This window comes from Antennarius striatus, chromosome 20 (genome assembly GCF_040054535.1).
Source record: "Antennarius striatus isolate MH-2024 chromosome 20, ASM4005453v1, whole genome shotgun sequence".
Classification (NCBI taxonomy): domain Eukaryota; kingdom Metazoa; phylum Chordata; class Actinopteri; order Lophiiformes; family Antennariidae; genus Antennarius; species Antennarius striatus.
In genome coordinates, this window is record NC_090795.1 from 5,248,372 (window position 1) to 5,270,982 (window position 22,611).

The 22,611-nt window shown below is 39.9% G+C and overlaps 1 protein-coding gene across 1 annotated transcript in view; it reads left to right on the forward strand.

Annotated features, from left to right (window-relative positions):
- The window catches only part of lmbr1 (limb development membrane protein 1), a 28,342-nt gene that overhangs the window by 328 nt on the left and 5,403 nt on the right, over window positions 1-22,611 (forward strand). Inside the window, exons 2-13 of the mRNA XM_068303941.1 lie at window positions 3,556-3,628; window positions 4,489-4,528; window positions 5,618-5,757; window positions 6,702-6,805; window positions 13,229-13,355; window positions 13,515-13,583; window positions 13,675-13,739; window positions 14,029-14,101; window positions 17,496-17,585; window positions 18,644-18,720; window positions 19,204-19,281; window positions 22,382-22,455. Of these exons, the coding sequence (XP_068160042.1) occupies window positions 3,556-3,628; window positions 4,489-4,528; window positions 5,618-5,757; window positions 6,702-6,805; window positions 13,229-13,355; window positions 13,515-13,583; window positions 13,675-13,739; window positions 14,029-14,101; window positions 17,496-17,585; window positions 18,644-18,720; window positions 19,204-19,281; window positions 22,382-22,455 (1,010 nt within the window). The remainder of the gene's footprint in view (window positions 1-3,555; window positions 3,629-4,488; window positions 4,529-5,617; window positions 5,758-6,701; window positions 6,806-13,228; window positions 13,356-13,514; window positions 13,584-13,674; window positions 13,740-14,028; window positions 14,102-17,495; window positions 17,586-18,643; window positions 18,721-19,203; window positions 19,282-22,381; window positions 22,456-22,611) is intronic.

Consider the following 22,611-nt stretch of genomic DNA (forward strand, 5'->3'; position numbering starts at 1 on the left):
AATGTAATAAAACAATAAATCTTACGATGCAACGAAAATATTATTTTATTTACGCATCAGGGACTAGTCATATATTGTTTGAAATTTAAAGGGAACTGATACGCGAATTAAATGTATCTTTGTAGCGAACAGTATTTCCTTGGCTTTTGTATTTGCTGCTGATTTGGAGTAAAGTCATATTAAATATAGCTTCGGTTCTTTGGGAGGATTAATGTCATCGTCTCACCGATTCAGTGTTCCCCTTTTAGGGAAGACTGACACATCGTTGAAGGAATAAATTGGAGAGATGACGTCTCTTTTTATGCCTGATTTACCATGCACTTTTATTAAAAAAAGTAAAAGTGTATTGTTTATTAAATACAGCCCAGGTAGATACATATGTGCAAGGAAAGATGGTAGTTTGATGTTTATCTCATGAAAATCTCCTCTAGCTCAAAACTTTGTTAAATTATTAAATATTTCATAAGCTACTTTTGCGTATTTAATGTTTATGCATTTTACTAAAATGTCTTAGGAAGGGAACATTTTTCTGACATGTTCTTTCTTTGTATTGTTTTCCAGTTTTATGTGCATACTGTAGTTACAAGATAATATCTGTGTGTAAAATATCTCATGAATTTTCTTTGCAATGATCCACATTGTGAACCACAGTATTTTTTATGTCAGCTTAGGACTATTGAGAAAGTTTAAGAAGGACCTTTTTGTCTGATGCAGGTCTTTGTAACAGATATGTTTGGACTACTGTAATTTCTAAGTGTCTCACTAGCATGAAAGCTCAATATCTCAGTTTTGGCTTTCACATTTGATCCTTCTCAGTATCTTATTCCAGCATTCTGCACATAATCTTTTTTATGATTCCGCTGTATCATTTAACCTGGATGTCTTTGGTGAGTCAGCTTCTGGATTGATTTCTACAGGCATGAAATGATATTTATAGTTCCATCCGTTTTCTTCAAATTATCTGTGGTCGGGTTGTGATGACAGCTGACAAAGCAGTGTCCCCGTCCCCCGCTCCTTGACCTCAAGGCATTCCTTGGCCAGGTCAGATGTGTCAGTCGTTCAGAGAGTTCTGGGCCTCTTGCTGGCTGGAGACACCAATCGTCAAAACACCTCAGCCAGCTTGATGATGTTCTACTCTGGGCTCCATCTGGATGTCTGAGCTCCTAGCCCAGCCAGTCTATGAAGCAATGGTTTTCTCCTACTAATTTGTTCACTACCAAAAGATTATAAGGATTTAGATAGACTTACTGGTGAATTCATTTATTTGTCTTGTGGCACACGGCAATTTGTGAACCAATAAAAAAATATGAACTTTGGTTCCCTAGTTATTATACTTTAGGTACATGCTTTTCTGTAGCTAAGGTTTATATTTGATAAACATAACTGGACCAATATTATACTCTGAATCACCCCGACATGCGGGGAAACTCAAAGAATGTTAAAAAAAAATACCGAGGAATGCTTAGAGAGCCATTCTGCTATGAGTAATCAGTTTAACATGTTAATGTTAATGTGTCACTATCTTGCATTTGGTTTACTTAATAATCATATTTTCCTGAACCACCTTCAAGCAAGGCTGTAACATCATTATCAGGCTGTCACAGAGATAAACTGTGGAAAACATTGTTAGGTTTGTGTTGCCCTTGGCATTCCAACAATAAAAACTTATTTACTCTGTGGAAAAAACAAAATAAAAAATAAATAAATATGTACATATATGCACAAAGACACACACAAACATGAATGTGTGTGTGTGTGTGTGTATATATATATATGTATATATGTATGCACATATATCGCTTCACACTTTTGAGAACATTGACTTGGATAGTATCTGCAGTTCTTCGATAGTTAACAGGTTTATTGTATTTTTTTAACAAAACAAAGCAATAACTGCTCTTGATAGTGGTGTTGTCTCGTCTGATTGTATGTTGTCGTTATCTGTGTTTGGAAAGTGCTGCATTTTAGAGTCTGCCTGGTTATCAGCTTATTGCACCCGATAGTGTGTATTTGTAAATTTTTTAGTTGTTTTTGCCATGTTTGAGCCTCTATAATGACACAGTTCTGTCCCTTCTGAATATATCAACTATCTCTCATAAGGAGGTAAGAAAAATTGTTTTTCTACAGCTGCAATATCACACCATGTTCCCCAGCTTGAATGTGATGGTCTGGAATTTCTTTTCATGTCAGGTTGTCTGTCTGACATGTGCACCATCGGCTTGGTGTCCAGCTGAGTCATATCATATCTTAGGTTGGCCATGATGAGTTGCACAATGTTGACAGGGTGCATAATGCTGAAGAAGGAGCTTCTGATATTAATTATGTCCCGGTCACTGTCACAGTAGAAGGGGGGAATGTGGAATGTGATCCTTCTGTGAGACCATCCAGCTTGTTGCGAAGTCATGCTTACGTATTAATTCAATGTCTGGACCGATTAGCAAATGGCTCTGTTCCATAAAGGTTTAACTAGACTGATTGGTAGTGAATGATTTGTCTAATAAAGAGGAAGGAATTATATTGTTTTAACTCATTCTACACATTTTGATGAAAATAGTTGCACTGTGGACAGCAAAGATTTGAATTTTTTGGCTGTACAAATACAAGCGATCAAGTATTGCAGTGTATTTATCCATGTTAGAATGTGGTTTTGCAGGTGAGGGTGTACTCTGCATTCTGAAACCTGCCCATTCTGGATTAGACACTGAGAGCATCAGACAAATCAAGCATATACTCAGTACCTGGAGTTAGGATGTTCTTTTGGTTTGTATTTATTACATCCTTGTTACGTGTATTTTGTTCTTAAGACCTGGGGAAAACTAATAGCTCCCTTGGCAGCATCTAATGGGGAAATTACAGCTGCAGATTATGCAACATTTTGTACAGTCGTGGAACCATATTCACTGTTTCGACCTTCACAAATATTAATATATGAATATTTTCTTCCTCTATGACACTAGATTAATTACTTAATTTTTATCTTTCGAGTGTTGACCAAAAAACCCAAAAACACACAAACACACATTATGTGTTCAAAACAACACAATGAGCATTTTCTGCTAATTGCAGATACTGTACTCTGATGTCCAAATACTGTAATTTATTTTCTGACCAAATTTAATTTATTTAGATATCTGGTTTTACACCAGAGTGTCTCATAAACTTATAAATTAGGTTATAATAAAGAAAATTCTTAGTTAAGGAAATAATAGTAAACAATTTTTAAAAATGACTTTATAGTCTGGTTTAATGTCATGAAAAATGGATTAAATACTATAATTAAAAGCAAAATCCATGGATTTCCATTTACTGTTAATCATGGACTCAACTCTACTCTTAATCTGACTACATTTTATAGAATGAATATTTTTTAGAATCTTAAATTGTACCAGAGCTTAAGAGTCTCTTACTTTGTAGTGTTGAACATACAATAGCAGAGACTGAAAAACTTGAGTCTGAAATCTGCTTTGTTTAAATGTCAATATTTGCTTTGTAACATGTGATTCATCTACATTCATTGTAAATCCTTGGCTTCAGTTTGTTATGTTGTCTTTTCAGATTTGCTTCCTCCTGTTTGCAGTCCTCTACATTGTTTCCTATTTTATCATAACCAGATACAAGAGAAAAAGTGGTAAGTCTGTAAATAACACAAACTCACATAGTAGGAACAGAAGTTAGCATGTGATGTGATTTAAAGCATCTGTAACACTTCAGCAGAAATATGTCCGTGGAAGAACAATTTTCAAACTGTAGAAGTTAGCGTGTCTGTCTGGTTGTTGGGTTAGCTTATGGACTGAGTACATCATTTGTACTTTATCTGAAAGGAAGTTTCAACTAAGAGGTGTATGCTTGACTCACCACACCCATGCCTGTGAAGTAATCTACCACAGTCAGCTCAGTGTAAATAGTATCCGCCTGAAAATGTTTCCAGGGCTGGTCATATTAGAACAATGCAGTAGCAAGGACGGGTTAATGGCATCTCGTTCTGCTGAAGGAATTTTAAATGACATACACTAAAAAAGTTTCTGTGAGATGTTGGTTAAGTTTGGTTTCTTTCTAAAATCTGTACTGCAACATGCAGAAGTGGCTGACAAAAGTCTAGGAGTACACAGAGACAAAAGGCCTGGGAAGACATTATGAACTACATCCCATTTCCTCAGGAAAAAAAAAGGAAACTCAGGTCACAAAGACTTCAGTCGTCTCAGTTTAAAAGTAGACCACTCCAAAAGTAGACTCCATTTAGGAGTGTTTTGCAGGATAAATCTTGGATGCACTTTCCTCAGACATTGTGGTTAATTAGCTGAATATTTCCACTTACAATTTAAAGACAATTTGTTTTTGGTCATTTTGGTAAACTTTGTTTATTAGCTTTTGTTCAGAAATTGCACAGTCATACAAGTCATTCACAATGTAGAACATAAAATATACTGTGTGATTCTTTAAATGTGGATGAGTAACGAAATAACCCAAGTTATTTGGTTTCCTTCATAGATGACCATGAGGATGAAGACGCCATTGTCAACAGAATATCGTGAGTAAAGCTGATTTTAGTTAATTGTTTTTTCAAAAATGTGTCAAGAACTGTTGAGTGAAGAAACCTTTCAAAGGGATCATATTTCTATTCTTTCTTTGAATAAGTATCTTTATTAAAAAAAAAAGAAGTAAAAATAAGTAATCTTGTCTTTTTTTAAAAATCAATTACACATTTAAGCCATGTTTTCTAGCCCAAATGACAACATTTTCTTGTTCCAGCATCTCATTTGAGAGGATTTTCTGCTTGTCTGTCATTTATGTCATAGTGAGGTGAATATCTTTGAGCTTTCACGTGTTGGTTGGACAGAGAAATGTAATAAATGTATTAATCCTGGAAATAACGCATTTAAATGTGTCGTAATTGTTTGTTTTGCAGCTTTATTACTAACAACCAATGACAGATAAACCCCCCCCCCGACCCTGACACTAATGTACTGACAAGCTCTAACACTGAATGTGTCACAGATTGTATCAGCTCAAGCACTCCTTTAGGATTACAGGACACATCATACTTGAGAGTATCTACTGTTGCCACATCCTTGTTGCATGTTTAGGTCCAGCTAAGCGAAATGGCACCTAAGGGTCCAGCATAAATTATGAAAGCATTACAGCTGATGAGTTCTGTGGATGTGGTGAGGTGGGGATTCCGTGCAGCCCTACAGAGGACCACCGAGCAGATGGTCACTTCCCCCTGGGTGCAATCTAGAAACCCACATCCTCTGCATCAGTACAAATTGCAGTCTGTAGAAACATAATTAGTCCATGTCTTCTGGTCTTGGACTTGAACTGGATTAAATTTAAGAGGAGAGTATTGATTTAATGTTTAGATTGAGCAGTCATTTCTGTAACTAAAAATATTAATTTCGTACTTCCTTTTTCCTCATTAATTCTTGTCACAGTGTGAATTAAGTGATTAATAATCAATATAATATTGTAATCCAAAGCAAATCCTCCAGTTCTTAAGTAAATAACTATATAATGTGATTCAAAAAGAGATGTGTTATTTTGCAATTCTGCATGTCTTGGTTTTTGTATTAATTAGTCCTAACTCGTGTGTGTATGTGTGTTTGTTTGATTTCATTTGCAGATTGTACTTGTGCACCTTCACCCTGGCAGTGTCAGGTGGTGCCGTCTTCCTACTGCCTTTCTCAATCATTAGTAATGAGATCCTGCTCTCCTTTCCCAAAAACTATTACATTCAGTGGCTCAATGGCTCCCTCATTCACGGTCAGTAGATCTCATTTCATCTTTCTTTAACTTCACTAACTGTTTCTCTCTCTTCTGATCATGAAATAATTACTGTGCATCATTTGCTTCTAAAAAAAAAAAGTTTATTTAAATGTAGTGTGTACTACTTCACTATGGGACAGAGGTTCATTTGTATTAGATGGCTTAACTGAATCTAATGTCCAAAATTCTCTGATTCACTGTTACTAACACAGATAATTTATTAAAAACTAAAAAAACAAACAACAAAAATCATCTGTTTGATTTTTTTTGGGACTAATCTTTGAAACTGACTGTTATTTTATGGGATGTATAATACATATATTAATTCTGCCCCAAACCCTTTTTTTTAATGCAGTTTGACAACAATTGTGTGACTCCCATTGTGTTTAATACCTGATTCAACACAACATTGTTTGTCTATATTTTCTAACCTGGTACTGTTTACTGTTTTTCCAGTTTGGTCCTATTTGTAGTTGCCTTGGTTTCTGATGTCACACCTCAAAATTGGTGCATTTGTCAAGCACTATTGCTTTTCTGAGAAAACATGTAAATAGTGAACCACAAGTGATACTCAGAAATGTGGCCTTCAGTACAAGCTGACACTTAATGCCAGTAGCAGCTGCTGGCAGATGAATTCAGACTGCTTCTTTCCTGTGGTTTAAATCCAGATCATTTGAAAAGGTTTTTTTCATCACTATTTCATCAGATATCAGATAATTTCACATACTTACTGTAGTTGCATGTTATCCACCACGTACATTCAGTTACTTTCGCTATAACAGCCACCAGGGGGCAGTAGTGTCCATGAGTTGGACTTGATAAAAAGGGGCCTTCAGTCTTCAGCTCAAACCCTGTGTTGGCGACCCCACCTTATCGCTGCTACATAATAATATTCAAATCTTATTAATATTTATATATTAATATATGTTTGGTTTCTGCAGGTTTGTGGAACCTTGTGTCACTGTTCTCCAACCTTTGTCTCTTTGTCCTGATGCCATTTGCCTATTTCTTCCTGGAGTCTGAAGGATTTGCAGGATCAAAAAAGGTGAATTGATATTTTTTTTTGGTATAATTTATGTGCACCATTAAAAAAATTTTTTAGGTGCTACACAATGGTAACAACTAGTATCAATAAAGATGATTGCCGTTCCATTAAAAATACTGTATAAAACAGAGTTTGACAACATTGTGATCTTTCAGAGTTTGCAGCAAACTTTAGAAATCCTGAGAATTCACAAAATTTGCTTTCATCCAGTTTTTGTGATAATGATATCTGTATGATTTATTCATCATATATAAGGTAAATGATAAGAAATTAAAGAAGCTGTAAAACTTTTATTAAGAAAGTCAAACTTTTCATCTTTTGTGTGGATGTTTTCATGTATTTATTGTCTGTCTGTGGTGTGCGATATCATTATCCTCATCATTATTCCCATTGATACAGGTATGAAAAAAATTATATTATGAAAATGGAAATATTCTAACGTGTTGACATCAATACACCACAGTATGAGATTAGTTTTCATGCTGTCAATAATATATTTGCAGACATATCCCAAAATATCATAATGTAATTTTAGGGACATATCTACCAATGCTGCTATCCATCCATGGGGTTTCCGCTTAACAGCCAAAGTAGCAGCATCAGCAGGTGCCTAGTCTTTGCCCTCTCCTTGACTCGCACTTCTGACTGTAACTGCCACTGCGGAAAGCTCATTAACCATGGAACTGATTCTGGACTTCGCCCAGCGCCACATCCTGACAAACCCTTCCAATAAGGCCAAAGGCTGCAAACGCTTCAACACTGCTGCATCGGCCCCATTGATTTAAAGCCTGATTCCTTGTCACCCCCTCCCCAGCCCCCTAAAATAAAACTTCAAAAGGACAGGCTAATAATCGAGTTGTAAGGCTCAGCGAACTTCCTCGTTTAATTGATTACCCCCCCCCCCTCAAAAAAAAAAGAGGTTGGAAGCTCGTGTTCCAAAAGTCCATAAAGTCGCAGCAACATGACAGCACAATAGAGCCTCGCAAAATGGAGGGGGAAAGATTTACTTTTAATACACCTCTATCCTGTGTCACAGTTTGAAACCTTTCTGGTTTATGTCCCTCTTGGCAAAAGCACATAAAAATTAGTCTGTACTGTAGTGTATAGCGAGTTCTTTTCTTCCTCAGGCCACTAATTTGTTTCGGTTAGATTTCTTTGGAAGAAGGCAGATCCTGATGTGTAGGAAGCAGGATGAGGGCCTCTCTCACGTTCCTCCTTTTTGTTCTTTTTCATTTCAAACAAGACTGTTTCTTGCTACTGATCTTCCATAAACGGCTTAGAGGAAGCACTGTTCAGTGTTGAGCTGCACTTCTGCGTCGGCTAAGGAAGGGGTGGAGGTGATAGTCCTGTTTCACCTTTAAAAAAAATTGAGCTGCCTGCAGAGTCGGTCATACATCCGACAGCAAGAGGAATGTAAAACACAGATCTAAGTTTTTATAATGTGATATTATCCCGTTCCCTTACAACGGCATTAGACCGCAATGTCATAAGATTTTATGTGGCATTTTAACCTCCTGAGCAAATGTTATGGCACTGCAAGGTCCTTTTGACTGCGGAAATGAAGTGAATGATTAATTTCACTACTAACACTCTAAGTCAGCCTCTTCATGTGGCTGCGTTTACTTTTGACGATGTACTAAAAGACACCACCAGAATAAAGATGGAAATGTGGATGTTTTTTTTTTTCAATGTTAACTGTTCAGCTCTTCAGAGGTTCTGTCACCTGAGTGATTAATTGTTAAACAAATTGTCCAAATTGCGGATGAATCGGAGTGACTTAGGGTCTTGATGTCAGATGTTATGATCCAACTTTATTTGCTGCTGTAAAATGTCTCCCACTTTACTGCTGTGGTCTCAAATCTTTGCATAAGAGCTGCATCACTTAAGCTGCTACAGGGCGTTGTGTAGCTAAAGTGTTTTGGTTCTGATCATGTTCAACAATCATCTATGCGTATGCGCATTTGTGCAATTACATAAAAAATACTATTATGCATCAAGCGCTTTGATTGAGATGGTTTTTATACAGGGAAAGATTGAAATCTTCTATTTGCCATTGTTCCCTCACCACCAGTAGATGGCATGATAAACATGAGAGCCATCCTTGTCATTCTTGAGAAGATCAGCTCATTCTGACAAAGACTGTGAAGACATCAGCACCAGCCTTTGTTCAGACTTCTATTTATATCTAGGTGGTTTAATAATAACGTGTGACAAGTATGATATCTTGAAGTTATATTTACTCTAAAGCAATTTGATCAAGATTTTTAAAAAAAGTACTTGGTCTATTTCTAGTGTTTTCTATTCTTACCCTATACAGTATTTTATTATTTTATCATCTCTAGTTAAAAATATCAATTCACTGCCACAGACTAACAATTTAAAGTGATGAAAAGTAGTCAGTTTAAGTAGTGGTTTTAGAGGTTTCCACATCCAGAAACTATATAAATTCTGAAGCTATCTATTGCCCTGAATAGTCTTTTGGTCTTAGCCACAGTATTGAAATGTGTTTGATCCTGAAACGAGTTGGAACGAGTCTGACCCCCTGAGTGACCCAGCAAAGGGCCAGCAGGTTTCATCTGGTAGTTAAAGAAACTCCTCATCAATCTCATCCTAAGCCCTAACCCGCCAATGATGAGAAGTGTGTTTATTGTGGAGGGAGAGGAGGGGAAGTGGGGGAGAGAAAATGTCTCGCCGAGCAAACCCGCGTGGTGTTACTAAGATACTCCTCTTTGTTGAAGTTCCACAATGGGGGCCTGGATATTTATTTCAAATCTCCTGCACATGCAGACATTTTTCCCAGGCCTTCTTTCGGGCAGGGCCAGCCGGAGAATATAAAGTGGTGTTTACAAACCTTCCTTTAAGGTCACAATGTCTCCCTAAAGCTGCCTGTTACGATGTCCGTTACCATGGCAACATATTAGTTTGAGCTGGGAATTTATAAAGGGAACTAAGTGAGTTGCTCAGGATTTTTCTGTCCTCTCATGACTCAGTTTTTCTGGATTAAATAAGAAGTTCTGAAGTTTAAACAGATTGTGCACCTGGTTTTTTAATCGAGATTATCAGTCAAACATGAAAATAGAATTCTTAAATAGGTTAGTGATTTATTTTGGTAGTGCACTTGGTCCAAAATTTTACTTGATGGTAAACTCAGTACAGAAGTAGCTTCTTTCTTTCCGATACTTTTGAATTGTCCGTTGAGTCAGTTATCAGAGCAGAAGGGAACCTGGAGATTTAATCTCCCATCTAAAAATTTTTTTTAAAAAAAAGTCAAGCTACTGAGTGACCACCATGTTTTCTCTTTCATGACAACTTCCCCAAATCCCTCCTCAGTCTGAATGATACGATGTTATCCTGATCAGTTTTCTGTGCTCTCGTGTCATTGATGCTTTATTAAGGACTCATTACGAGTCTTTAGAAGTTGATTGTGCAGCTTTACAGGGGAGAGTCCCTCTCCTCTGCTTTCTGTCTTTGACACGGTCACTGCGCTGTAGCCAACTGGCTGAAGGATACACTAATAAGGTCCCTGGGCATCTGGCTTGTCTTTAGTAAAGAGACCCTGCCCCCCTCCCATACGTACTACACTCTTGGCCCTTGTTCTCCACACCCCTGACAGTGAGCAGAAGGATGGTCTGCAGGATGATCTCTGCCTCCACCCGCTGACCTGCCAAGGATTGATGGTGGCAACTAGGAAGCTTCTGCACCACCTATCACTCTCTCTTTTGTCTGATTTCTTTCTTTTTCTCTCACCCCCCAACATTCAGTGCTGCCCTGCTTCTTCCCAAGTGTCATCTCTTGCTCTCTCTCTCTCGCTCACTTTTTCACCATTACGCAGTGTCACCCAACCTCCACAGGTGAACTCTCTGCTGCACCCATCTGCTGAAGCACTGCATCACAGATGATGACAGGTTGAACTGTAGTTTGTCTACAGCACAGGACTCCAGCCCCTCTTCATCTTAGTGCAATTAGTCGGATTTAGAGGTTGATTTACTTGCCTGTGAATGTGTGTGTGCATTTCTGTGTCCATATGTGAATGTGTGCATATTTGTGGGATACTGCGTGTGAAGTGATTACTTTGCTCTTTTCATTCTACATATATTTCTTGGAAGTCTCTCCAGTCTCGTTCGAGCATAGCTGCAGTTAACCAGCCCCTCACTCAATGTCAGTGTGAGGATCAGGGGATGCTGAATATTTCAGAGCTGCTATATATAGAGGTAGTTACACATTTAGAATGGCAAGAATAGAAACTTTCAGCTGGCGCTCTAAATGTTAAGACAGAGGTCTGTTTCTTTTTTTTTTCTTCCATCATCACTCTCCAGGTTTGTCTTTGAACTGTTTTGATAGATGAGATTTTTTTTTGCATGCATTTGTGCTCTTGCTTCAATGAATAAAGGACTTTGATTTGTCCTTGCAAGAATATTCAAGGATAAGACATAACATTCAGCATGTGATGTCACAGTTGTGGAAGGATAGCTGCAACCATTCTGGGCTCGCAGTTCAGTGACCTCGTTCTCCTGCGCCGTCAAATCACATCTGACACAGTGAATTGTTCTTCCAGAGAGGCAGGAACCGGGGATGATAGTAGGGGAGGTGACAAGCATTGCCTTTGCCCTAAATGATCTGAATGGGTAATGATTTGAGTCTTATAAATGATTGAGAGACCTATCTAAAGGGAATACACCTTCAGCATGGCATTGGCAGCTTGTTAAGGTGGACTGGTGCGCTTGAGTGGACCCACGTTCCGCCTTCGGCTTCTGCCTGTCCTGACGCATCCTTAAGAGAGCGCGTGTGGGACGTGGCTCAAGTCCCTGAAAGCATTCCTCTCTCACCTCTCTTACCTCTGGGAAATGAGATGTGCTCAGACGTTGACTCTTCTCTTCCATCAGTCGCTCGCTCTCTGTTGTTCTCTGTCTGTCTTTATTTCTCTCCATGGCTCTCCATATCTTCCTTTCTTCTCCTTTTTTTTTTTTTTTAATTTCAAGTCTTGCTTTCCCCACTGCTCAGTTGAGATGTCTGATTGCAGCATCCATCTAGTGAGCTGGGGGCGAGTGCAGAAGCACATGAGGCAGACAGCAGAATGCAATGACCATGCTGGATCTGTGGCTGCATGTTTAGTGTTATTCTGCACTGAGAGGTGACTTTATTGTCGGCTCAGGAGAGGACATCGAATATGTTTGTGAGATATGTCACCACTGCGGTGGACAAATTACAGTTAGAATTGTTTTCACAATATATTGCCATGATTTTTTTTATTTGTTGTGTGCTGACTAAAGGCTATAAGGCCCAATTAAAAGCCCTCCACTGTTACCTGTGGAAGGGCTGCAGTGTCCGGCTTGGCCACATTGGGGCACTCCAGACCCTGGTGACTTCTCTCTTAGTTGTGCAGGAAAATTCTCTCTCATAGAGACTTCTCCAGATTACCACTGAAAGAGGCAAGAAGTTGCGTAAGGATGTAGTAGGGTTCATCACTGACAATGATGTGAATATGTCTGAAAGTTCCAAATCCCTGAATCGTTACCCAGGAAATGAATAAGTTTGTGACCCATAAGTGGTTATAGATAAGAAAGATGGGGAAGGCCTCTTTTCTAAGTGATCCAAATTGTAAGGTGATCACTGAAGGGCAAATGGCTTTGGTGATAAGATGTAGGGAAATTAATGAAACAAATTTGATTTTAACTTATTTTAACCAATGCCATTCCACAAAGTGATTTGATTTCAACTTTCAAAGAGACCCCCTTCATGTACCTGTTGGCAAATACTGAACAGCAACCACACAGCCATTATGTTAGCTGGTAACAAATTGCTCATATGTACCCAATTTAAGCAGCCCTCCAAAAGCAGGGAACCCTTGTTATCCTGTGCCTGTTAGCCTACTTGACATGTGTATGAGAACGCCTATCTATCTTGCAGTGCTAGACGGCTCGGCTTTCCAGTAAGGGGGGAAATGTAAACTGTGTGAACAGGTAGAAGGGGACTTTATTAACCACTCAGCAGTTTGTGACCCGGAAAACCCAAATTACCCCAAAACCCTCTCGTCTGCGTGGCCCTGGACACGACCGTGGTGCTAAGGGAGCTCTAATCGCTCCCAGATGGGAGGTGTGCTCTTGATCCCAGACAGTAGCTGACCCAGCCAGCTCTCATGCTCCTTACAGCACCCCTGCCCCCCATCTCCTGCCACCACCAGCTCCTGTTAGGCCCACTTTATAGAGCGCAATATCTTTGGATATCAGTGTTTTTTTCACAGGATTCTTTGGCGGGATATATGTCCTGCACGTGTGCAAAAAAAATTCTGACCTGTAGTGTGTAAAAGGCCACAATGCACCTCAGTGCAATGACCATCAATGTGTCTTTGATGCATTTTGATATAAAACCCTTCTGTTGTTGATGAGCTTTAATTTCTACTTTTTTTGTGCATTGTTTTTTCAGGGCATAAGGGCGCGCATCCTAGAGACCTTTGTGATGCTGTTCCTGCTGGCTTTGCTCATCCTGGGCATTGTGTGGGTGGCGTCTGCACTTATTGACAATGACGCAGCCAGTATGGAGTCACTCTACGGTACGTTGTTTTTCTCTAAAAGTAGAAAAAAACAAAAAACAAAATCTTGAATAATAAATTATGTAATGTATAAATCACAGCTACTTATGGTGGGGTGCACTTTGTCCTTACTCTGATTTGAACGTGACATGGTACGTTTGTTTGTTTTTTAATCTGTAGATCTTTGGGAATTTTACCTGCCCTACCTTTATTCATGTATATCTCTGATGGGAGGACTGCTTTTACTCAGTGAGTAAACAAATACCACTGTTTTGCTATTGCCAAATTCATTTGCCTGAACAATCAAACTATTCCTTCTTATTTTCTGTAATATATGTAGTGTGCACTCCTGTTGGACTGTCCAGGATGTTCACTGTCATGGGCCAGTTGCTAGTGAAACCCACAGTAAGTGTTAGAATTTCACTTTTTCTGTAAATGCTTTGGTCTGAGGGAATTTAAAACCGGGTTTTCGTCTGAAAAGAGATTCAGAGTTGAACTCCAACACCTCGGCTCAGACTTGAGGCCACGTTGCACTTCTGCTCCATAAGATGTTTCTCAGTCAGCCATTTACATTCATGACAGAGGACTACAAATACATCACCAACTCATCCTCCCATCTGCCATCTCTTCAGTCCCACTTTGGGCCTAATTATAACCCATTTCATCTCTCCCTCCTCTGCTACCTCTCCTTTAGATCCTGGAGGACCTGGATGAGCAGATTTACTGCATCCATTTGCAGGAGGAAGCTCTTCAGAGGAGATTAAACGGTATGTCTTTGGGAGACGTGCTGGCATATTATGGGGAGGGGAGGGGTTGACGGCCCTATTGGGCGTGATGGAGCGCGCTACACTGGAATCAATTAGCATTGAAAATTCAGCTGGACACACACACACACACACACACAGGCAAAAAAAAAAAAAAATCCACTCACACTTGACACCGGCCTTTCTCCACTGCTGTCTTAGTCTCATAACTTTCTGCTAAAGGGCAACGCAGCAACACTGGTAAGGACCATATTTTATGTTTAGGAAGTTTTTAAGGATCCATTTAAGGCACTTCAGCGCTACTGTCACTAATAGCGAAATGATTGCCTCATTTAATGCCAGGCCCAGAATGCTAGTCTGGGTAATAAGATGGAAATTAAATCTTTTACAAGAACCTTTGGCTACGTCCTTTGGACATTAAAGGAACTCTTCAGAGACCAGGAAGTACGTACGGATCTCTGGATGCTGGCACAAAGCAAAAGTTTAAAGAATTTCAGGATACCGACAGGGCTTTTTTGAAGCCTCCTCTTTTCATGTCGCAGATGTCTTTGTTTTCAAAATCCTTGTCTGATGACATATGATTTCAAAAAACAGGAAGCATTTGGGCCAAATTCCAAAACCTACTTTTACATTAACTCAAGCAAGCAACCAAGTATACAGATGTGAGAAAATGACCAAGATGTGCATCTTTTCAAAAACCAGGGAGGTAAGGAGATCACTTCCTGATAGCACATGTTTTTAAATGCTTTGCTGGCCACCTCCATAGACTGCCACCAATGCGTATGGTTCCTTAGGGCTCATTCCACACTGCCCTTCTTTGAAGTAACCGATTGAATAATTGTAATCTGTTCTTTCCCATCTTCAACAGTGTTTGATCTTTACAAGTCTCTGAGGCCAAAAGGAAAAAAAAAACAGTGGACAGCATCTCTATGTGCACAGAGGCCAAGAAGCAATCCACTGTTACCTATTAAAAAGAAGGGAGTTGTAGACAAAGGAAGATGTTGACGTGAATGTATTCGTGCAACATACTGTAGATACATGTACACTTTCAAAGTCCACGCTCGCACTCAGTCCTGATCCTTTGATCTGCTGAGAACGCCGAGGAGACGGCGGTTCAGGAACAGTTCACAGGACACACTCCAGAGGCGAGCAATGTTGTCTTCTTGCTTCACCTGTGTCTGCCCTGCATCCCGCTCTCCCAACAGATTATCCTGTTAAACAGTTTGTGTGTTTGTAGATGTGGACTGTTGAGCCACAGCAGTAAATGCATTTGTGTTTATTTACACATCTGGTTCTTTGTTGTCCTCCCTTTAAACATAGTTGCCCGGTTGTTGATTTCTTAAATCATGCAGATCAAGAGGTTATAGCTTCAACCGACTGACTGAAAATGTCTGTTTTCCCTTTCATGGGTGAAAAGCCTCAAAAATTTACATTCTGAGGAAACATTTTTGCAATTATTTAAAGAATGCTTCTATTATTGTATTTAGGTTTATGTTTACTAAATCTGCTCAGATGGTACAGGTGAGATTTATAGTTACTTTAAGGCAAAAATGACCAAATTAACATATTCCAAAAACAAGCTACCTAAACACCTAGCGATGTTTATGTTTTAGGAATTCTTTGCAGGGGCTGTATGGTTTATACAGAGGCTACAACCCAATTCCTGACTATTCCACCCAATTAAATAACCACAGTGGAAATGTAACACTACAGAATAGGCATCAATGACATGCACACATCCCCACACTGTCCTCTCAAGACCCTGATCTGCTATTAGCAGAGCAGCACAGTCCCTGTCCAGATGCTATGCGGCACACTGACCTTGCCGGTGCCTCTGTTGTCTCAGCGTGATGTTTAGCATATGTGTGGGTGACGTAATTTTTCTAGTGTGGTGAAGGTTGGGGAGGATACTTTGAATTACTCCAGGCCTTACTGGATGCCAGAATCCTCACTCAGCATCTCTGCCTCGCTGTAACTCAGCCTTTTAGTTGATGGTGCCAGCAGAAGGAGAACTACAAAATGTGTGTCCAAGGACACAGGTGCCCTGAATGGAAAAATTGACATGAAAATCACCTATGAGGTGAAAAAAAGACAAAAATAAGAAGCCCACTAGGTTAGGAGTGATATCATTGTAGATATCGCAATTCCCGACAAGGGCTAATTTTATCTCTTTGCATAGATCTGCCATATTTCATGGCAGATTAATTCAGGGGTGACTCTTCAGTTTGAGAGCTGCTGAACTGCTCCTGACATTTCCTGTTGTGTTGTGACCGTGTTTGCTTGAAGGGTTCAAACTTTCCCTGCTTAGATGTCGGGACAGGTACCCACAAGGCCACAGACAAGACTGCTAACTCCTGCTCTGCCTGTCTATCTCACTTCTACCTACTTAAACTCCTCCAGACAGGGCGTGTCGTAATAACAGAGGGAAGAAGGAGATTTGATCAAAGTGATTGGTCTGTCACTCCTGTAACAAAGATGAAAGATGGTATTTTTATTGCATGCTAGTAACAGTGTAACACTGAACTAATTGGTCTTGATCTGCCAGTCACCCCCGGCAGATGCAAATGGATACTTTTTCACTTTGGCTCTGACGGCTCTCAATGCTACTGCGACAAGCTGGAAGGAAAACAGACTAAAACAGATAAATTAGTCTTAAACGCACCGGCCTTGCGGTTTTCCCGGAGAATCCCTTTCTGTCTTCTCCAGCTCGCTCGACGAGTTGTGGCATGCGCTCGACAGCTCCCAACGCTAGAGATTGTTTTTACTTGTTGGAGATCACATTATTGTATTCTGAGAAGGATTGCTTGTTTTGATGGGATTTCTTAATAAGTCAAATACCCTGAGCTGAGGCAAAATAAGTACAGGGAGAAGTTAACGTCCCCTAATTGGGAATTCGTCCTCAGTTTTTCTTTTTGATTTGATGCATTTGCTGTGTAATAAATATCTGAAAATGCAATTGTGTCTTACCGGGAATAAAAAAAAACAATGTCAAGGATTCTCAGATATGATGTGTATATATGTGTGTGTCTGTGTGTTTCTTTGTGTGTAATATCACATTCCAACAAAGTGATGCGTAAGTTCATATTACTTAAACTACAATAGAGTTGAATTGACTTGTTTTATAGAATCAAAGAAAGCAACAAAGCTAGAACATTCTCTGGCTCAGTTTCCTACTTTACTGCTTTACATTAATGTTGAAGAACTTTGCTTTTGAAGAAGAACAAATCTCTCAGAACTTGGGATTTGCAGTTTTTTGACAGTTCATAGACTTAATGTTTAAATGTTTGTTGGCAAAGAACCTGCAGATTCATATATACAGTATTAGAATAATCACCAGCTACAATCCTAGATATGCAATAATAATTTTGATTAATTGCAAAAGTTTCTGTTTCTACAGGATCATCCCCATATGCTTATACTCGAGGAAGCTTTACTCACCAGCTGAATAAAGAACTGGAAAGTATTAGAAATCAGAGGAATAAATTAGGTAAGTATTTGTAATGTCTATAAGTCTTGATATATTTTGTCTGAAGACCTTGGATTGTCATGGAAATATATGCCAAAATGTTTGCTTTATACATATTGCTGACAGGCAGCCGCTTTCTCCACGTCTGCTTTAATTTCTTAATTTGGACTTGGACCAGAACCTCTTGATAATTTCTCATCCATTTTAGGATATTACAAATGAGGCCCGAGCCTTTTGGGGAGCAGGGTGGGGGGCGGAGAGCACAAAGGCACTTAGGATATTGGACAAGATGCAAACTTTATATTGTAGCAAGCCTTTTAGTGATGTCATTAATTTAGAAGGATGGTGCATATAAAGTGCATTTGGCAAACTTCTTGTGCATGCAGGGTGGGTGTGCTTTGAGAATAAGGAGAACTAACAAGGTTGGAAAATGAGAAAGAAAGTCAATATGGCAAGGAGTAGAGGGCAGGCGGATATACAACGGAGCAGTGGATGTCCATCACAGACAACATAATGTCATGTGGTCTTCAGGCTGTCAGCAGCGTCTCTGATGAGATGATGAGATGTAAAAAAAAACAGAGGAAGATGGAAGGTACAAAGTTGTACATTAGGTGTACAACACAAACACGAACATACGTCCTGACCAAAATATAATTTAAAGAATTATTTTTTTTTCCAGGATTTCCTACATTTCCTCTAATTAAAGCAGTATTGAGTGGAACTAATTTAACAAAAAGTGTGTGATTTTATTAAGGTTATGAAATTAACATTTTCTGAAGGTGTGTGTGTGTGTGTGTGTGTGTGTGTGTGTGTGTGTGTGTGTGTGTGTGTGTGTGTGTGTGTGTGTGTGTGTGTGTGTGTGTGTGTGTGTGTGTGTGTGTGTGTGTGTGTGTGTGTGTGTGTGTGTGTGTGATGAGCCAGTTTTGAGGTTTCAGTATTTGTCTTTGTCTTACAAAGTGGTTAGTCGTACTGGGCTTTAGTTAATCTCTAAATCTGGAGCGTCAAATTGCTGCTTGTATGTATTTTATTCCACATATGGCAGAGTCTTACATTTTGTCTTCACTCCCATTTCCTCACAGAGAGGAGAAAGAAAGCATCAGGCTGGGAGAAGAACTTGTTGTATCCCATAGTGATGCTGATCCTGCTCGCGGGAACGGTGAGTGCAAGGGCCGACCTATCATTATACCCAAACTGTTTACTCATGGCACAGCCTGGCTGGGGGCCATTGCTGCTAACACCCAGCACCTCCAACCCCATCCTCAAACGCTTTCTCAAGCCTTGGGTGTGGAAACTACCTCTGTTTAATAGCTGTTTAAGACATTGCTGAATAGCCACATGCAGCAACTGTGATTTTCAACAGATTATAGTCTGGAAATACTATTTATGCCCTCTGATATCATTGGATAACGCAAGAAAGGCCATGTGAGAAACATACACGTGCATCAAATAGCCTCCACATTGTTCAGGCTTTGAGAAGCTTATTGTTGGAACAGTTTACAGTCACAAGGTGGTTATTATGCATTACCATACTTTCAGATCAGCAAGGCCTCCACAATTCATTAATATTATATTGCTGGCTACTGTAATAATTTAATCAGTGTCTTATAAAACAAATTGTTCACCTCCTCTCTGTCCGCAGACAATCTCTGTCCTTATCGTGGCACTGAATATCCTCTACCTTCTGGTTGACGAGACTGCCATGCCCAAGGGATCCACAGTAAGCCTACCATCTAACTGGAGCACATCTGCTCCCCCCACATTCACATACCAGCACACATCCAGTAAACTGTGGAAGAGCCTGCCTATCAGACCTGCCATGTTCCTGGTGGAGACATAAATCAAATTCCGGATATGCTCAGATGTTGTAAGAAAAAGCCCGACAAGATGTTAATCAGACCCCAACCTTGTGCCTCTGGTTTTGTTTTGGAAGCTCATTGAAAGTCATTTCACAGTTGTGTGCAGATTCAATGAGCTCGCTACGTGTCTCAAATTCACAGTGTGTGAATAAGCTGCTTTTCCTCACTGAAAAAGGCAGTCAGGGGCAGGTAAAGGGCTCTTAGTGTGAGGCAGGGTAACAGAATGTGGAAGGCTCTCAGAGATTCTCATCTCTGCCTAACATGCAACGTGCTTTAAGCTCTCCTTATCTCATCTGCAGTGACAGGTGTGTGTGTGTGTGTGTGTGTGTTTGTTTCATTTCGTGTCTCGCGGGCAACTGACAGAGCAGCCCTCGACACTCCAATTATTTTATTGAGCCGAAATGTTTTCTTTGGAATGACGCGTCGCAGAAAATCCCCCAAATTACACTTGTCATGCAGCTTGAAGCTGTCCTCCCTGACAGCACGGTCTTACTAAATGGTTTATGCGTTTTTTAAACTGGATGGAAGCCACACCTCTGATCTCATAGCACTACAAAAAAATCAATACTGATATGATATTCCATCTATCCATCCCGTTAACTTTACGCTCCAGCACTCAAAAGCCCTCTGGCCCAAAAATTCCGTCAGTCACCCGCACGTGGTCTGGAAAGAGATAACCACAGAGGAGAGAAAGTGATATAAAGGAGGAGATAGTGACTGAGGTCTGGAGGAGGTGCTGCCAGAGCAAAGAGACTGTGGGAAAGTCAAATGAGGCCCCGATTTGCTAATTGTTGCAGGGCGAGAACACAATGGAAGTGCCCTGTCAATGTTTGTCTTTTCTGCCTTCTGAGCATCCTGCCTCGGCATACTGAGCAGTTTTCCAATTGCCTAGAGGAAAGGATGGATGTGGAGAGGGATGATGAGACGAAAAGAGCAGAGAGGACAAGCAGGTAGATGGAGAGGAGATGCTATAGAAACAAGGAGGAGGAGGAAGAGGAGGGGAACTGGAAGTGGAACTGCCGCTGTCAAAGGACACAATGTTTTACAGCTTGATTAACACACACTATCAGGGACCAATAAAATTGTTATTGCAGACTCTCCTCTTTGGTAGCGGCCACACTTGACACTGTATTTTGTAAAATGGACAATTAGCTGCAACTGGACAGCAGTTTTTAACTCACAGTAGTTGCCCTTCTCTAAACACAAACTTTCATATTGGCACCTTTAGCCTCTTTGACGTGCAACCCTAAGCTATGATCTTAAAAAGTTTTATGTGCGTTTGGTATTTGGCATTTCAAAGACCGCCGAAGCATTAATTTATCTACTAAATTCAATGCTTTCTAAACACTTTAGGTGAACACTGATTGAAAGGTCTTTGGGTATTTCTACTTTTTTCTGTGCGTTTGTCTGTAGCATTAAATACTTTAGCCGTCTGGAGACTTAAAACATGCTGTACTGTGATTCACAATGATCTGGCAACACTTCCTGATTTCTGTACTTGTAGTTAATAGCACCACTATAATTCTATTTACTGTGAATGTATATGTGACAGCTGGGGGAAGAGTGAATAATGAAATAGTTGTGACAGTTGTGTTGTATCATTACTTAAAGAACCTGCCTGAGGTCAGTTGGTACTTGTCACGTCACTTTTATTTATACGGAGCGCCAAATCACAGCAAAATGCTGACGACCTTACCGGTGCACCAGCAATGCAAGGTGTTAATCTTACAAGCAACAAACACAGTGTGTCTGCTGAAAGAGCAGCGGCAGGCAGCACAGACACGTCCACCAGTCCCCTGGCCGACACCCCCTCCCCCCCTCTCCACAACTTGCCCCCTCCCGCCTCTAACACAAACTCCATCACCTTTCCCGCTGTAGGAATTGAGATTGAAAGGAGGCACGCTGTGAACGCTAGTTGTCCTGAGCGTATGCGTAGATGCATATTTCAAATGCATAAACACACCATCATAATGCATGCCCCCCCCTCCCACTATTAATAAATGACATCAAATACAAAATTTCTCTCTCCCCACGTGAGAGAGAAGGAACACTCCGCCATGGCTCTGCAGTGAGCTCCCAGAGATGACAGTTGCATATAAAAAGGCATGAAAACAACCTTTCCGGCCATTCTTTTTTTTTTTAAAATCAAGAACAAATTAAAGTGTTAGGGAAGTAAGGAAATACAGGCATAACATAGATATTAAAGTTATAACTCAGACTATACATTAAATATACACATTGCATCTGCTCGTGATTAATTATGAAAAGCTTAATATGATTTTACAGTAGTTTATGAACAACTGAGCAGTAAATAAATATTCTAAACTCATGATTTTAGGAATTTAAAAGTGTCATCTGCATTCACCTTTTCCATAAATAAAATATGAAACTATGCCCCCCTCTAATACCACTCATCCTTTGCTGTATCAACTATAGGGCCAAGACAATTTAGCAACACAAATGCTTGGTACGTGATAGGTATTTACGTGTATTACGTGTATTTATTTCCCCCTGCAGCTATTTCAAAAAGCTTGGGGGGAGTTTCATGTGCTGAAGGGGGGTGGGAGGGGTATACCTAGTGTGTTTGCTGCAGTATTTGTTTTGTTGTTTTTATGTTTTCCCGCATGCTTCTAGTCTGTATACTTTTCATACTATATGCGGTGTGGCGGTTTTTTTTTGTTTTGTTTTGTTTGAACACCTGTTCACATATCGCTTGATCGACAAGGATTTGAAAAGAGTCACTTTCATCTTGTTCCATTCATTACTTAGCAAATTCGATTCTGTCTGTCTCAAGTGGGGAAATTCTTTGTGCACTGCGTACTTACTTTGCAGAAGTTCCGTAATTGCATGTGTGTGCAACTGTCCTCAGTGCTGTCGTTTCCCTATTTTAAAAAAAAATAAATTTCTGTAGGACTTGGGTGTGATGACATTTAATAACCCAGTTTTCATTCTGTCTTCCAGGACCGAAGCATTGGGAACACATCCCTCTCTAAATTTGGTGTGGCTCTAGCAGCGTTGGAGATCATTCTCATGTTGTATCCTTTTAGTGCCGACACCCTCATCCCTTTATCTTTTAACCTTTTTCTTTTTTGTCTGTGGCCGCATGCTTCATGGCCAAGAGCAACATTTTCTAGCCAGCTTTGTTTACTCAGGACGTAATTTAACCGGACGCCTTCCGGGGGACATGTTGT